Source organism: Penicillium verhagenii (assembly GCF_028828195.1).
Source record: "Penicillium verhagenii strain IBT 33310 chromosome Unknown utg000009l_segment0_segment0, whole genome shotgun sequence".
Classification (NCBI taxonomy): domain Eukaryota; kingdom Fungi; phylum Ascomycota; class Eurotiomycetes; order Eurotiales; family Aspergillaceae; genus Penicillium; species Penicillium verhagenii.
The window spans coordinates 83,202-101,096 of NW_026643173.1; the positions used below are offsets into that span (position 1 = coordinate 83,202).

The window sequence follows — 17,895 nt, forward strand, 5'->3', positions numbered from 1 at the left end:
TGCACAAGACCTCATGTCTTCAATGTAGTAGTGCGGAGTTACCCCGACATCCCGCATTGCAAGACCCGGTGGGACCCCCGAGGTCGGCATAATTACACCCGAGGGACTCTCTTCCCCCCACGTAACTCACCCCTCTTCCGATTCCAATTGTGTCTTCACTTCTTCCTAATTTCTCTCAAAATTGCCAAATATCGCAATCATGTCTTTCACCACAGCCATCAAGTCTAGTCTCGACGGCCCTTCTGTTGCATTTGGCTTCTGGCTCACGTATGTATCAGCTCCTCAAGAAATCCGATGGAAATGTAACTATTAGCTGATTTGCCTTTTCCGGTTCCATACAGACTCCCCAGTGCCGGTGTTGCGAAGACTATTTTGCATGGTGCTTCTGGGTCTACCACCAAGTTTAGCTGGGTTTTGGTTGATGCTGAGCATGGTTTGATTTCTGACCACCACTACTATGAGGTATGTCTCCATTCTGGAGATCTGGAGCGTGTAGTTCTGTCTTTTTTTTCTTCCGCTCCCCCACGCCCCGCCTCTCTCTCGCTATCTCTTTGGTTGTACTGACCATTGCAAGCTTAACAATGCCATTGGCTCTGAAGGCGCTAGTCCCATTATCCGTGTTCCACAAGCAGAGGAATGGATGATCAAGCGGGCCCTAGACGCCGGTGCACATGGTATCATGACACCCATGTGTCACTCAGAGGTAAATGCAACAACAAAAATTTGCCCCCGAGAAATCTCACCGATTTCGAACGTAATGCTAATTTACAATAATGCTTAGGTTGACGCCGCTAAAATCGTCAAGTACTCCAAGTACCCTCCACTTGGCACACGAGGTTACGGACCCATGTTCGCCCCACACTCATTCCCCGGATTGAACCCTGGTCCCGATCACGATGACGGTGCTAATAATGGTATCACCGTGGCCGTTCAAATTGAGTCCCGATCTGGTGTTGAGAACGTGGAGAAAATCGCCGCTGTCCCTGGTATCGATGTGCTTTTCATTGGACCGTTTGACCTTGCCAAGCAGATGGGAGTTACTCGCTGCGGCGAGGAGCACGAAAGTGCCATTCAACGAATCCTAGCTGCAGCTCATGCATCTGGAAAAAAGGCGGCTATCTTCTGTATGTTTTTTTTTTTCTTTCCACGAGAGTGTTCTTTTTTGGACCGATGAACTAACAACTGAATATAGGTACCGACGGCAATGATGCGCGAGTCCGTGCCGAACAGGGCTTTGATATGATTTCTGTCAACACTGATGTCGGTGTATTCCGCACTGGAATGCTTAATGAGTTAAAGACTGCTAATGGCGAAAACGTCCTTGGCGGTGCTCGGGATGGTTACTAAATAGATAATCCTGTTCGGCGTAACAGGCTGTTAGATATATTCATGAAATGAGATCTTCAAATGTTCATGAACATACTAATACTCCAACATTGAATCAACAATTCCACTTGCCTCAGTGCACATTGATTTGAGAAGTAGTTGACTTGACCCGTCTAATATCCACAGTCTGAATGGGCCAGTGCACATGCATGTGTGCAGACGTCACTTCAAATGTTTGGGATATCGCCATATTTATCAACTCGAATCCATCTACTTATGTATTGATGTAGGTTTTGAACTTCCAAAGTCTCTCTCCATCAATGTCTCTAGTGCTAGGTATTGATATGTAGCTTTCAAATTCAATATCCTAGAACTCAAGTTAGATTTAGTTACCTCAAGGTAGAACTGCTCAAATTATCCTCGAGGTCTGAGTATCTACAGCCTGAGGCATAAAAGCTACCAATCAGACAATATTCAAATAAGAGTACATGTCACCAGATGCTCTTGTGGACGTTGAATGATACATCTGTATCTATGAAGATGCCTGGAGCGAGGGCAAAATTAGATTTGATATGTTGCTATGACTACTAGTATCTGTAGACCTCGAGATGCGAGTTGGCGAGACTGCCTACTAGTACTAGTAACTGGTTACTAAATATTTTGACATATCAATTAAGCATTCCAGGAAAGGAGGAAAAATGCCACATTTATAACATTTGAATGAATATTAAAGAACTTTGGAAGAAAGATAGGTGAGAAACTTCAAACATTTCCTGCATGGCGATCTCTTCCATGGCTCCGGGGGTTTCCAAGGAAATAGTATTCAATGTTTACGCACAACTGGTACACACCTATAAAGTAGATATCAATCAACACATGATTTGAATCAATCTTTGATTTGAATTGGCCCGTATGTATTCGAAGGTTCGTTCATTCAAAACTGTTCCAGACGGGATTAGAAACCTTGGAATAATACATATTACACACATGCAGCGTGGTCCTGAAAACGTTCAATGTTTGAAGAATCGAATTGAAACCTGGCAATACATACAGTCAAATGGATATATACAACAGATCCTAAAAAAAAAAAATTCCAACATTCATCCAACATTTGAAGTAAATCTTTGAAACGCCGATCTGTTCTGTCATCATCATCGCCCAACTGGTCTGGTTACGAAGCACGACGCATCCTTCCAGACAAAAAAAAAACACATTTTTCCACTCAGATTGTACGTTGCGCATGTTCATCTTTCTCACGCGGTACCAAGGCGGAATGTACAGTATGCCCCCTTCCTAGAAGGGAAGATGATTAACCTCGTTGCCACCCCTTACAGCGTGACACACACCGTCTGGACCAGCTGAAAAAGAAAGAGTAGGAAATAAACATAAACACAAAACTGAGCCCTCCCCACCGGATGCATATGCATATTCAAACCAAGAAAAAACGCCTCGTAGTACAGTCGCCAAAGAAGCAATGATCATCATGCTTGTTTTTGGCCATTCATATAACATATAGAGAAAAACAACAGGTCCCTGTGAACTGGGAAAGAATTAAAATGAAGCGGGTATCAAAAATGAGGGGGTTGAGAGAGAGGAAGAGGGAGAGAGAGATAAAAAGAAGAAGAAAAAGAAGCTCAGGTGATGAGGAAATCCATATTCATATCATGAATGATCTTCTCCCAGTCCCAGCTATCCTCGATCTTAGTGTCCATGATTTCCCAGACACGAGTGACAACCTTAAAGGCTGGCTCGATATTGCGGAGATTGGAGTAGGCCTTGAGAGATTCGAAGCCTTTTTGGATCCGTTCACGTTGCTCAGGGATAAATGCTGAACAACCTAATAGGAACAGGGGCATAAGGACGATACTGTGGGCGCCGGCATCTTGTGGCAGGCGATCCAAGTAAGCTAGACCGTCATCAACCACTTGGGCAATCTTATCGGTCGGGCGCGAGGGTCGGATGGTGCGGAACAAGTATACCCAAGTTGACTGTCGGTATAGTTGAGCCAAGCACCAGTTAGCAGAATCCTCCTCGTGCGATGTCTCCCAAGTCCTGATGGCGGTATCGATCTGAACGGCCTCGCTGAGAGTCTGGTAGTCCACTGCAGGCTCATATCCTTCGTTGAATCGTTGACGGATTCGGTCTCGGAGCTGAGTGATCTGAGAGATGTAGTTGAACAGACCATCGAATACACCCAAGAACATACCAGCCTGAGCACCCGGAACAAAGTCGGGCATGCGCATGCTACCTTGAAGAAGGGCGGGCCGACGGTCAAGGGAGGTCAAGGCGTTTGAGATGTCGTGGTACTGGAAGAACTCGACGATGAATTGTCGGAATTTTTCGTTGCGAGGCTGTTGCGAAACGAGGAGGTACCGAGCGGCATCCATATGTGGTCGGTATTCACCATTAGTTTCACCTTCACATATGGTATTCAAACTCAGTGCAATGGTCGATGCAATAATGGGATCCTCCACCAACAGTTGCTGGTCCTCTTCCGCGTCAGGTGAAGCGGATGAAGCGGATGACGTGGCGGTAATGTTATCTTTCAAATCCTGGATCGCCCGATGGAAATGATAATACTTGCGCTCTTTCAACTTTGGCTCTGGGTCCAGCCCCGACAAGTGTGACCCTGACAGGCACATGAGAGAATGCATCAATCCACGGTGCTGGGTTGCCATGGGAAGCAAGATCTCCTTAAACGGGTTTGAGTCATCGTTGATCAGAGTCAAGACTCGACTAAATCCATACACAAAGTGATCCAGGAAGCGACGGTCTATCTCGGTTTCGACTCCATCGATCAGGAGGGGAAGGTTACGAGGCACGGTGACAAGGGACTTGGTTCGGACAGCTACAGTAGCGGTCAGGTCAGCTTGAGATCCAAAGATGTTTTGCGTCAGGGCGCGCGCGCGTAAGTCCAGATTTAAATACGTACCGTCAGCAACCCTCTGCCTTCCGCTCTTCCAAATCTCCTTGGGGGGATACCCTTCACACACGACCGCATTTTTCTGGCAATTAAGACATCTAGTACAGCATCACGTTAGTCTCGTACGACTCAAGACTCAAGTGACCAAGGTGGGGAGTTAGTGGAGAATCGAGATGAAGGCTTGGGTCTTTGCCCGGCCCTCTCGGCCGATATTCCTCTTTCTTTTTTTTTTTTTTTTCTCTTTTCTTCTTCTTTTTCTTTTTGGTAACAATCACTCACGCAGGTTTTGTCTCGTCGCACTTCTTCTTCCGTCGTCGACAAGTTATACAACCGGTCTTGGACCGACCCTTGGTGATTTTGGCCTGACCTCCGGGGGTAGGAAGCGGATGCTTGCGTGGGCGCCCACGTTTCCGTGGAACGTTGGCGGGAGCACCCGAGTTTTCCTGGTCGAAGTCGTTCCCCACATCCGATGGCTTGACACTTTGAACGTCGTCATCCAACTCTTCGACCTTGGGTGGGATATCACTCATGTCGCTCATCTCGTGCCCGGAGCTCAGCAGGAAGACATCGGAGCGTGATCCAGTCAAGTTCCTCACATCAAAATCAGGCGGAGACTGGCCGGCCTCGTTCCAGTCTGGCGAGTCGGTTGAGGTATCATCGGGACTAGCACCGGTGCTGGCGCTGGAAATACTGCCTCGAAGGGTGTCGATCCCAGATAGGGTGGGGATGTCCGAGCGGCCGGAGCAACCTTCGTCCTGCAGCTCCGATGCGTTCCAGCCTGAGTGGGTGATATATAAGGAGTTCTGCATGGACAACATTAAACATGGGGTCCAGAGGGGAATTTCGGGCACCGGTGAAAGCCAGGGGAGCGAAAGGGCTTTATGGATTTTGCCGGGGAAAGGGGGGGGGAGTGTAATTTAAGAGGGGAAAGGTTAGGGACCCGGCGCCGGGTATATAAATGGGGTGATTGGGGCGTGGGGGGGGGGGAAAGAGAAGAAACGAGCGACTGCAGGTTTTAGTGGACACCAAAAGTGTACTAAATATTACCAAGTGTATGCTCTAGAGATCTTTAGTTTTTCTTTTTTTATTTCGGTTTTCTTCTTTTCTCTTAGTTTTCCTCGACAAATAATGGTGGAAAAGATCTAAAGAGGAAAAAAAAGGCAAACCAAAGGGAGGATATGGACAGTAAATATAGTAAATACTATAGCAGAAAGGAAATGGGAATTTCCCCAACTAAATGCAATATGTAATAGAAACGTCCCAAAAGGCCTGAGGTCATACGAATTTGGCTATAGTAGGTTAAAACTTTGCATTGCGGGGGAGGCTGCCAAGCATGTTCTGGTGCCCTGATTTGCAGATGCGAGGACTCCGAGACAAGAAAAAGAGAAAAAAAAAAAATAATCTCAAAATCCCAAAATCCCTAAATCCCTCTTTTTTTTTGGATTTTACTTTTGATGTTTAGCGTCAAGATCATCTTGTACTGAAAGGAAAGTTGCCTGACCCAACGCTAAAACCAGATGATCCACATCGACAATGTTCCCTTCTAGGCAGGAGTACACACACAGGTTGCATTTTTCTGTCATCTCATCATCTCAGTGGGGACGAGGCTCTCGTGCAATAACAAGCCATAACTCGGTTTTTTAAGTGGACTTCTAGTGGACTATAGTGGGCTGGTATAAGTGGTATAAGTGGACTTATAGTGGACATTGATCCTGACGGGTTAGTTCGGGGCTTGGCTCCGAACTAATCATTTGATGGATGTGAAAACAATAAGAATGAATCAGTAGCATCTCATCTGCTCATCTGCAGGGGAGAATCATCGGGTAAACTAGAAACATAAAACAACAGGAGAAAAAAAAAAGCTTTGACATTCCCCACATATAAGACCGATGGAGGCTGTTAGACGAGCAACACAGCCGCACTGGGGGCTAAAGAAGGGGGTGGAACAGAAAAGAATGGGAGGAATGGTAAAAAGAAAAGCAAAAAGGCCAAAAAAAAAAAAAAAAAAGGAATAGATGCATAATCCAAATAGGTATGAAGACCAGGTGAAGAAATCAGGGTAAGCCGGGTTTCACGAACCTCGCCCCGTTAAGCTTAGTATACTACTTGTCACTTGTCACTAGTTACTTGTTACTTGTACACAATAAGATCGCGCTTTCTTACCTTTCTCGGAGACAATCCCAATCTCCACGGAGTTTGTCGGGTCTAAGCGCAGGGCTTTGGAGGCTTTTTGTTTGCTTTTGACACACTTTCTTTTCGCTTTTTCTGCTTTGCTTTTTCTGCTTTGCTTTTTCAAGGTACAGGATCGGCCGACATTGAAACTTGTTACGCAATTCTTCCCCTTGTGTACGACAATCTGGGGTAAAGTCCAGAGTGGGCCAGATCTTCCTTGACCAGCACAGACATCCGCTGCAGGGAATTGACAAGATTCCCAGTACTCCAGCAACTTCCAAGCTTCCACCGAGTTCAGGTTACGGCTTGATCAATGAAAGCAATATAGGTTCATTGGATTTATGGTTTTTGTGGTTTTTGTGGTTTTTTTCTTTTTCTTTTTCTTTTTCTTTTTTTTTCTCCAACATCTCCTCTGCTAAGATCCCCATTCCCGAGTCCCTGGGCCATACGAAGAGTGGGTAATACTTTAGTGCTTGTGACTTTTTCACCCAAGGGGGCGGGAATGTGGTGGACTCTCATTGCCTAATTCGAGTATAGCACTTGCAGCACAAGGTCTAAGTGTCTGCCGCAGGACAAACAAGGCAATAGCTGTCATCGAGAGCTTCACCCCCTCTTTTTCTCTTTTCTCTCTTTTCTCTTTCTTTTTCTCTTTTTCTCTTTTTTTCCCTTTCTTCTTTGCTCCCTTTCGCTTTGTCCCTTTTTTAATATTTTTCTCTGCTTCTTACTCTTTCTCTTTCTCGTATAACCGTTTGGACCGGATAGTTCGGCCTTTTCACCATTTTAAACTTAGAATTTGGACGCATCAGCTGGCTGAAAAGAAACGCTCAGAGGGGAAATCCGAAATTCACGTTTCAGGCCGATCCTTGCTAGTTGCCTTGTTAGTCGCATTTGGGCCCAGGTACCGGAATTCGCGGCCGCTCAACCTCCTAAACGACTTAATGCAATCCGATGGAGCTGATCCAAAGGCAAATTTCTGTTCCGAGAGGATCGACCTGCTTAAATGAAGCAAAATAAATTAAAATATTAAAACAATACGATCTGACACTAGGAACACAGGAGAGCCAATCAAGTAGCTTAGATGGGACTGTCGCCGGTTTTCCCACGATTCCCCAGTCTCCGGTTCTTGCAAGTTAAAAAAAAAAAAATTGTAAAGAAAAAGAAAAGCCTACCCTATATGAGCCTTGCATAGAGTCATTGAACAAAGAATCATCAAACTCTTCACATGACAAAACCCTTGATGTTTTTTCTGTTTCGTTATGGGTCCGTAAATGAAGGTTCTTCCCGTCATTCAAGTGGAGTATCAATTTCAATGTTGGGAACCACCGGTTGATTTTCATTGTGGGGGTCTAGTAACCCCTAGGTAATCTCAGTTGTAATATGGAAAGAGAATTAGATCAAAATCAAAATCAAAATCAAAATTGCACAAGATCTCTCCCTCTACTCCAAGACTGTGGCGCTTCTTGCGGATTTTGGGGGTTTTTTAAAAAATAAAAATAAAAAATAAAAAAATATTCAAGTTTGGAAAACCCACGATCCACATGACCTCGTGTACCAGTCCAGTAGGTTTGCCGAGAAGCCGAAGATCATGCACTGGATTGGACAGTGTTGCAGAGGCTGAGATCTTTGACCTTTCGCCCAGCCAATAAGCTAGTCATTCAAGCGAGATTCGCTCATCGTTCCATGTGGATCCTGGCCAGAACGGCCCCGAGGATCCTACGTAAGTACTGTAAGTACTCCGTACATGCATTTGCTCTTCCTGGGCGCAACACGGAAAAAAAAAAGGAAAGGAAAGAAACGAAAAAGAGGCTTGACGCCCAATGATGTCTCCAGCAAGCCACCTATAATAGTTCGCATTATATCACTCTACCACAATAAGCATCCTCCGCTCATCGCCGGTTGGCTCCTTTGCATGGACATTACTAAAAGACTAAAAGAACCGGACATAAAATTAGATTATACGTCCAAGATCGACGAAACCTGATCGCTTGATTTAACCATAAATTGTACAAACAAGAGAAAGTTTTGAATTAAAAAAAAAAAAAAAAAAAAAAAAAACCTCTTCATATCCAACTCCAAGGGACCTCGAGAAGTTCAAGAAGAAAAACATTACCGACTTCCAAGGTTGTAAGAACACTTGAAAAAAAAAAAAAACATTGAACAAACTGACTCTATAGCTGAAACTGCTCAAAAGAAGACTCTACATGGTGCTCATCACCGACTTTGCCCAACACTTTCTCCGCGGACCATCTCCGACCCAATAACAAGTCAGATAATAGTCAGGATGGGCTCACCGAGGTCAGCATAATTCCAAACGACCTGGGATGATGTCCCTCATGGAATGAGAATCAATATCCATTCAACGTTTCAATGTTCATTTTAAACTTCAATTTCAGTCCCAGTCCCAGTCCCAGCTCTAAGAAAGGCGACCACTAAGATGCATCATGTACAGAGTAGGGGATGCCCGGTACTGTGCTTCTTAGACTCCAGTTTCTCACTGGCGCCTCGCCGGCTCCTTCTGATCGGACTCTCGTAGCGCGAACTATCGGCAAGGGAACTAGTAGACTAACAAAACTAGCAATGGGGCGCGACGTGCGGGGCTAGCTTAGGTCGATTGCCTTCCGTTTGCGCCATTTTTCAACGCCAGAAACACCTTTTAAACTTCGATCCGGGGATCAGCGATGGCAATGTCCGCTGGCTCTAAGCCCGGGGAGAAGAAATAAATCGCGACTGGTCTAGGAAAGTATTAGCGTATCGAATCGCATACACTGTAACGCGTGGCGAGCACTTGAGGGTGAAGGGGAAAGAGGGGGCATTGGGCTTATTGTTGATCCCGGTCTGTCATACGAGCTCAGAGAACCTTTGCCCCCAGGTCCACGGGTGTTTTACAGAATATATCCACCCATTGGAAGGGGCTCTTGGAAAGCCCGGTTTCTCAAGTGCTCTCTGGTTCAAATGTTTCAATTTCCCCCCCCCCCTCCTTCTTATTCTCTTTTAAGCTCGCACATACTATTGAAAAGGGCAAAGAAACATTGGAATTGGCCATTCAAAATTTTCTTTGCTTCTGTGGGGACGGAACGAATGTATCATACTCTTGTCTCTTCTCTGCTCCAGTGATCTACATAAATCCATGAATTGATAACTGGATGCGAACGGTCGGTTCAATAGTGCCGATAGCGGGGCTGAGCGTAATGTTATTCTATCTCCGCGGTGAGCTTTTCTTTTCTAGGTATCCTGTCATTGGTGAGGTTCCTGTGGGCGAGAACGAGGTTTCTTCCAAAGATCGATCACTATGTTTTGATGCATCTCAATGTTGAGCTGAACCCCGACGAACTAGCCCTGCAAGCTCTTTCAAGGCTCGGTGTTTAAAGCGACTTAGGCTGGCTAGTCTATGGGTGCTCTAATTATTTTAGAAGCCAGCTGATAGGGGTGACAGTGTAAATGTAAAGAACAAAGTCACCGGTCAATTAGATGTGCCTTGGACAACAACTAACAATTTTGGAATATTGAATGATACGACTATTCAGCTCGACCTCATATGCAGAATCACCTTGGAGAAAGCGACACATGCATCGATATGCCGGATTTTGTTCAGGATGACCTCGGAATAGAGGGATGCAATGCATGGTTAGCGCTCATGCGATTCGTTGCCTCAGGATACCAGGCGCGTTGCCAAGTGTGATGAGTTGGAACTTGGGCGTGACAAGACCTTCACCTTCCAAAGCTCCAAGATTATTATAATTCCCACCAGGAATCAGTTCTAGAACTCAGATGTTGCACTTCCACCGCAAATGTTTCATGTCGATATTAATCTGGATGTAGTAAAAACTTGAAGAGCGATCATGAAGATTGAGCGGGTTCCAAGGTTCCAACTTCCAACCTTGATTATATGACATATGTCTGCACATGCATCAATTGATAACCGTGCGTGGGTGTGGAAATCAAGAGATCCGATAACATTCGGAAAGTCATGGGATTTACTAGGTATGTATTCATCCAAGTCAAACTAACAATGTTGATTATCCTCGAGAACAGTGATTGATGACGCTCAGGGTAGATTTATCGTGTTGAACGCCCAAAAGTGAATCGTTTGGAAGCTAGGTACATAGGGGAGGCAATTTTTCTGGTTTGGTAACAACACCATCACCAAGAATGATTACTCGATTGGGAAACATTTTCGACTTCCTTGGACGTTGGGTTGCAAGGCTGGATATCGGGAAGCGCCAGCTCATGCCCAGGCCACACTTGACCAATTTATATTTATCTCGAGACTTCCAAGGTTGGAAAAGATTTGCTGTTGGATCCTGGGTCTAGAATCGAAAAAGGCTTTGGCATAGATTTAGAACCACACAGGAAGCCTCGGAAACGCATTGGCTTGGCTTTCGTAACTCAGAATAGACAAAATATACAGATCACAAAGGTCGGTACATATCAATACATATCGCGGTCTGGCTTCTGGTGCATCGCGTCTTGTGACACTTACTTTCCTTTCCCCCAGTAATGGCACTGGCCCAACCATCTTCAGGGTTGAGGTGTTGCCATCGTGTATCAATGTTGCAAGCCATGTCGTTCAAGAAAAGAATATAAACTCTTGGAAGACGCTGAATTTTGCACGCGTGAATCTTTTTGGAATATGGTGATAGATCCTGGAGAAGAATAAGAAATGCACAAAGTGAGTGTCTTTTACCAATGAATTTCTTCCAAGAGATTATTTGCTAACATTGAATTCCAGAGAGGCTCTGGCCGGTCTAAAACATACTAAGGTTGCTGCACACATGCATGCACAGTGTTCACTCAATGTAAAACAGTACTTGAGAAGGACGACAGTTACATCACTGTCGGGAATCTATGGTTTTGATTATTTACCAAGCTAAAACATCCCTTTAGAACTTGGGAGATGTATTGTAGCACTTCCTCAATCACCTGCGAGGGTACGAAATCAGTGATCATCGGCCCGGGTTCCTAAACCACACGTGTCTGTTCCTCCTTGAATGGCACATAGAGCAGAGCACTATTTGCTGCACAAGGCAGTTTTCGATACCGAGGCATTTCAAGTATACCCTCAAGCATCCGGGCATCTTCAAATCCACATGTGCATGGATGTTGAGACTAGTTTACGGGATCCATGGATGGAACCACTCCACCGAGACAAGACCTACAACTACATGTAGACATATACCAAAACGAGGTCACAAGTTTACGAGATAAATGCAAGATATTAACGAACACAAGTTCATTGTATGACCGAATACCAGATCCGTGTCCCATCCGTGTAAACCGATGTCAACCTTGGGAATGCATAATGATAAAAGGTCTGTGAACCAAAAAAAAAAGACTGACGACCGATGGCCTGATCATACATGAAACGGAAAGTTGATGCAAATAGCCCCCAACCCAATGCAAAAGATGCTCAGAGAAACAAAAACAGAAAACATGATGGATATCATTGATAACAACAACAACTCCGTTGCTCCGGAAAAATAATTGAGAGAAAGGGCAGACTGGAAGGGCAGCCAGAAACGAAAATCGAACGAAATCGAAACCGGAGGGAGCAAATAAATAGTCTGAAAAAGAAGGTTTTTTTTGGAGGTGAGAAAGATCAAAGTGAATGTTATGATCAAAAACTGGTTTACGCAGTGAACACTCGGTCCAACTGCCGCAAAGCCCTCATGTCTTCTCCTCCGAATCCAATCTTATCGTTGGGGATATCCCGTGGACCTTCGCCCACCGCACCGGATCGAGCAAGGTTGGGGCTACCTGGACCTGCGGAAGGACCGGCTGAGATCGGGGCCAGTGATGCACTGGCCATGAGGGTACCAATTCCAGGAACGCCACCCGGAGCACCGGTTGATTCAGCGGGTTTGGGAGGAGTGCTAATGGGGCCGAGGTGTTGTTTCAGCATGTGTGGACTTTGCGCGATACCGTTGGGCTGTGGAGCTCCAGGTGCGGGAACAACGCGAGGTGAAGAGAGGCGAGGATCAGCCATGGGCTGTCCGTAACCTCGGGGGCTTCCCTGCTGAAGAGGCTCGTGGATGGTGCGAGGTGATCGGCCAGGATAGCCTGGTGGGGGACCAGGAGGAAGGATTGATTCGTGGTGAGGTGGGCGGTCGTAAAGCGGGGCGCCATGGGGAGGTGGCGGAAGCGCATGGCCGTGGGATAGGTGAGGGGGATTTTGATGTTGAGGGTGGCCATACGGTGAGGGGCCATTGGGACCGGGAATAAGTTGAGGGTACCCAGGGCCGTAATGAACAGACACCGTCGGCGGTGTGGCCAAAGGTGTGGGAGGCCATGCATACGAGGGCTGCTGATATGAAGGCGCGTGTGATGCGCGAGGGTATGGGCCGATGGGGTGAGGGGTGATGGGGTATGCCGCTCCAGGCATGGGACCACGAGTTACCACGGGAAGGTTTTGCTGGTCGTTCACCGTTGACTCCGGATATAAGCCCTTCTGGGGTCGAACATGACGCAGTGCGGGATCTATAGTGGGTTGTTGAAGAGACATAGCAGATGAGTGAGCGCGAGCATAATAGCTGATCAGATGAAGGTGTTGGCCAGTGGAGGTTGTGATACTGAAGGACTGTTTCATCAATCCGTCAGGCTTATACCGATAACCATCAGGACCCTCATCTGTGCCGTCACCCCGCTCCTCGTCGCTTCCTCTGCTGTCTGGGGTCTTGCCCGTTCTGGGCATAGAGCCCTGTGAGACGCTGCCACCACCCCGCTTGCCTTCCATCTCTCGATATGTCAGGAAGCTGCCGGACACTCGACTGGCGCTCCATGATTTTCCGTCCGTCCATCGGCGCATACCGGCTTCCCGCTCATCCCAGACGAATACGGACCCCGATCTGATTGATTGTCGTTCTTTCTCAGAAAGGCGTCTTTGTACTCGCGGTAGAAGACCAATGCGACAGGCCTCAAAGAGGACGATGGCATCCGCCGGTGTGCGGACGTGTCCGTAGTAAGTCTCCATCCAGCCTCTTAAGTCAACCGACGACCCAGATGGGTTAGTAACCTTGACGGCCAGGGTGATTTCGAGCCTGTGCCAAGTATAGTAATAAATAGAAGACGACCAAATGTGATGATCGTGTAAGTTTTTGATTTTCTTTATCTGCTCGGATGGGTGACGTGGAGAAAACCGATCTTGATGAGAAAGATAAGTTGGATATAATGATGGTGTTTTTCCCCCCCGTTCTGAGATCTTTTCTCGGAAGGTTGCCCGATCAGGTGTGAATGTGGAGATAGGATGGGGGGAGGAGAAGGGGAGAGAAGAAGAGAATAAGAGTAAAGTTTCAGTGGAGAGGAGCAGTGCAAGATATAAGAGGAACCAGGATCCGAGTCAATGATAATCGGGTATGGGGTAGGCTGAGTAGTGGATTTAAGACCGGCGTTCTAGGTGGGTAAAGGCCGAGCTTTTTTACGTCACCTAACAGGGTTAGTGGGCTTGTAATTTGGTTAATCTTTGTTTTCCTTTTTTTCCTTTTTTTAAAAATGAATTTTTTTTTCTTTTTTTTTTCCCTTTGAATTTAGAAACCCCAAAGGGGAAGGGGAAAAGACTGCACGCCAACCTGCAGAGATTGGGTGTGGGGCAGTGGGTAAGGAAGCGTAAAGAATGCCGACAGGAACACAAGGGGGAGAGGAAAAAAAGGCTCAAAGAAACGGAGTGGGGGGAGACTCACTTTAGACCCCACAAGGTTTGGAAGGAGTGGACTTTCAAGGTTAGGCCCCTCTATAGTTGTCTCAGAGTTAATATAGAGCAGGAAGAGAAGCGATATGGAAAGACCAGTAAAGAATCCAGGTTAGATATCCCATTGAAGAATTGATAATATGAAACAGGGGATTGTCCCTGTTAAAAGGGGAACAATGAGGAATCATTAAAAGAAGGTTAAAAATAAGGGAACCGGACAGGTCAGAGAGACCCAGAAAAACTCTGAAATCGGAAAGTTCCAATCTAAAAAAAAAAAAGGGAGTTCCAGTATTTGAATTACATGTACCGTGTATTTTATGAACTATCTAAGATTTTTATGGAACCCTGTTTTTAAAAATCAAAAGAAATCATGGATAGTAACAACTAATCTGACTATTTTCATGTAATTCAAAGTCAATTTTTTTCTTGATAAAAAAATTTGAAAGAAAGAAACCCCATTCATTACCTTGTGTAATACAATAGCCTAGGGTGGAAAAGAAACAGAGTTAGGTGGAGACGGACAACTAAGGTTGAAAGATGGAGTAAGTGACGATCTGCCCAGGTAAGACGTGATAGGCACAGAAAGAAAAGAGAGAAAAATCACAAGGGGGAATAAAAAAGAAAAAGGAAAAAGAAAAAGAAATAATAAGAATAATAATCATGATAATCATAAAACACCATGCAGATTGATTTTCTTGATTTGAAATCCACGCTTTTATCGACATGTGTTATGCATGGGAACCTTGGTTATGGAATTTTAATGATTTAAAGGTAAGGTTAAGTTGTGGCTGGTATGGCACATGGTTGACGATTACAGGTATACGGGTACGGAGGCTTTGTGACATCTAATGTTACAGAGTACTCCGTACAAGGGAAAAGAGATTAGGTAGAAATTAAAGAATAAAGAATAAAGAGTCTAGAGATTATCATGCAGCCGAGTATACATGTTCCTTGGTTTCTCTCCCTCTCTAACCTTTTACCTATTCAAAGTTATGATGATTTCACCTGTTGGCTGATCCCGGTCGAAGTTCTCAAGCGATCGAGAAGACTCTTTCCAATCTAGGTCTAAAGGACGAAGCGTTCTCGTTTTGCGATTTGAATACTGTTCTTGGAAGCTCTTGGAAAGGACTTGGCTTAGGCCTTGGCTAAGCTTACGGTGGCTTGACAAGGATAAGTTTAGTGGGGGGCAAAGACCCAGTAAGGTTAATTTTGAGCCTTGGATTTACCCCTTCGCAAGGCAGCCCCATTCCAGGTCTGATGAACACAAAAAAGTCATATTTACCCAATCCCAAAAGTTTAAAATCTTTAAACCAAAAAAAGAATAAAAATAAAAATAAAATTGTAGAAATGAAAATAAATATTGCTTTGAAAGTAGGAGAAATACAAATTATGAAGGGAAAAAAAGGGTTAATAAAAAAGAAATACGAAAAAGTTTCATAGTCTTTATGACTGGAGAATTTATTCATGTGCGTACGACTGGAAGGTGATCTGTGTCAGACGCATTCTCAAAGGTGGCGCGCACTGATCGCAAAAAGGGAAAAGAAAAGAGAATATAAATCAAGAAGGAAAAATAACAAGAAATAATCCTAAATCCTAAATCCTAAATCCTAAATCATAATGTTTAAAAATGTTTATAAAAAAAAGAATTCCAAAAACAATTGAAATAAATATTAAAATAAATATTAAAAAAAAAGGTGGTTAGTGCACACTCATTGAAGCTTAAGCTTAATCCGACACGAGGCCGCTGAACTTTATGCTCGCTTAGAGAGACCGCATCCACCCTGGTCCATTTTCAGCTGGCCTTTTTGCTTCTTCGCTGATGCTTGGCATTTGGACTAGCCTAGCTTAGGCAACACTTGATTTCTTCTATATTGCTTTTGAAATTATGCATTTTCTAAATCCAGTGGGGCGATACCCTTCACCTTTATCCTTAAATTTTTTTTTTTTCGTGATTTTCGGCTGCCTTTGAAGCCGGATTCTTGGCATTACACGGAGCTCGGACTTGGTAATCAAGGAACACCGACTTAGCCACCATGGTTCCAATGGCCCGGAGAAGAGCGACATTCAAGAGTTTTGTCAAGACTTCACCAATCAGAATTAAAAGAATGACTCAAAAGGCATGGAATCCACTTGTCTATTGACAATTAGCACGAATACGACCACGGAAAGTCGTCTACGGAGTAAAATCCCCACTGATTCCAGATTAATCTACTGATGGGACTTGTGCGGGTGTATCGGCATCAGCATCAGCCTCCCTGAAACCTAAAACGGCCCTAAATACACTCTACTCCGAAATAAAATAAAAGTATATCGGAATTCGGGGGGAGATGAATAAAAATTTATGAATGAGAAAAAAAAAAAAGAAAAAAGAAAAAGCCACTGTGGCCACTAGGTCCCTCGTGACTCGTACTCGTATCAAAAATGACGCGGCCGCAGCTTGGATTTTTGACTATGTTACTTGAGATGCTTGAGATGCCGAGAAAAGCAAGCGTACATGTGAACACGAGACATAATTATTACATCTCGTTTGTTTTTTTGTTTTTTTTCCCTCTCCTTTTCCCCCACCCTCTCTTTTCTTTCTGTTGCCTAGTACTAGGAATGACCATGTTCGATTACTCTACACGTGGGATGTACTCCGTACGAAGGGGAAAAAAATGCCACGTAATGGATCTTCGTGATTTGGTACTTTCTGGTCATCATATCGGCAATCTTCTTGGCTCGTGGAGACGGCTAGTCAAGCTAACGTACTGACTTGACTTTTGTTTTTCGTAATCATGAATCTGAGTGAAGACTCGTGGTGAAGTTGATAAGGTTATGGCGTACTGGGTAGGTACAGTGGGATAAAAATGATTAATCTTTGTACATGTTTTAATTCTGGTTTTGATTTCACAATCTGTTGTAATCCACCTTGGAAGCCCTATCCCTTCAACCACCTTGCATGATGGTTAAGCCTGATACTGTCGTATTCTACGTATCCATACTATAAGACCAACCCTGGAAATAAATCCTTCAAAAAAGGCATCCGCAACCAATGGAGTAGCATAGCCGAAGCGCCCAGGCACAACTTTACATAGCGCTAGATTACTGAAGGCCAGGTTAAGCTCTAAATAAATCCACCCTGATTAGTTGGAATTAATTTTCTGGCGGTTAAAAGCTCAAAAGGCCCCGACAGCTCGCCTGGTGCTTCCGGGACGAGCTTTGCGCACAGGCCGGTCCTGGAGGTCCAGTTAAAGCGTATCGCCAACGGAGACCGGTTGCACAACTACTAAAAATCACTATAATAGGCTTCGGAGGCTGACCGATCCGAGCAGCTGATTCTATTTGATTCTCATGAGTTTGGCATACTTTCCTAGCTTTCCCACTTTCCATGAACACGAAATCCATTCCAATGTTGTCTTATCATGAGAGGTCCATGTGCTCGGATTTATTCCACCGGAAATGACCCCGACCGCATGCTAGACGCGTCTCTGTCAAACCGTTCAGCCATGGCCTGCATTAGGTGTCTCACATGGCTCGTGAACGAAAGAAATTCCAGTAAGCTCTGATATGAAATGTAAATAGGACAAGGCATATGCAGCCGAGATGGTCATGCTTTGAAATGTTATATTGATTATGGTGATTTAGAGAATTTTAAGGCCCAGAGTAATAAATGACAGGTAATCAACTAGTATACACAGTACGGAGTACAGCTACGGGTAGTCAATTAAACATAACCTTTTTTTTTTATCGGCTGCTCAGGGTCCAAAGCCGATCGATCCAATTCACGATGTTGTACACCGAAAAGAAACTCCAA

General features: G+C 44.9%; 3 protein-coding genes across 3 annotated transcripts; 1 reads left to right on the forward strand and 2 right to left on the reverse strand.

Annotated features, from left to right (window-relative positions):
* Positions 1–199: 199 nt before the first annotated feature.
* N7466_009104 (HpcH/HpaI aldolase family protein) lies at positions 200–1,347 on the forward strand (the record flags this gene model as incomplete). The annotated part of the gene is made up of 5 exons (XM_057168493.1): positions 200–267; positions 342–462; positions 575–703; positions 782–1,124; positions 1,193–1,347. 5 exons carry the CDS (start codon positions 200–202, stop codon positions 1,345–1,347), a joined length of 816 nt encoding a protein of 271 aa, XP_057017199.1.
* Positions 1,348–2,960: 1,613 nt separating this feature from the next.
* On the reverse strand, positions 2,961–5,067 carry N7466_009105 (Zn(II)2Cys6 transcription factor; the record flags this gene model as incomplete). The annotated part of the gene is made up of 2 exons (XM_057168494.1): positions 2,961–4,347; positions 4,529–5,067. 2 exons carry the CDS (start codon positions 5,065–5,067, stop codon positions 2,961–2,963), a joined length of 1,926 nt encoding a protein of 641 aa, XP_057017200.1.
* Positions 5,068–12,047: 6,980 nt separating this feature from the next.
* Positions 12,048–13,388, reverse strand: N7466_009106 (camp independent regulatory protein; the record flags this gene model as incomplete). Its single annotated transcript, XM_057168495.1, has 1 exon — positions 12,048–13,388. The coding sequence occupies one exon, from the start codon at positions 13,386–13,388 to the stop codon at positions 12,048–12,050; it is 1,341 nt and encodes a 446-aa protein (XP_057017201.1).
* Between the last annotated feature and the right edge of the window lie 4,507 nt (positions 13,389–17,895).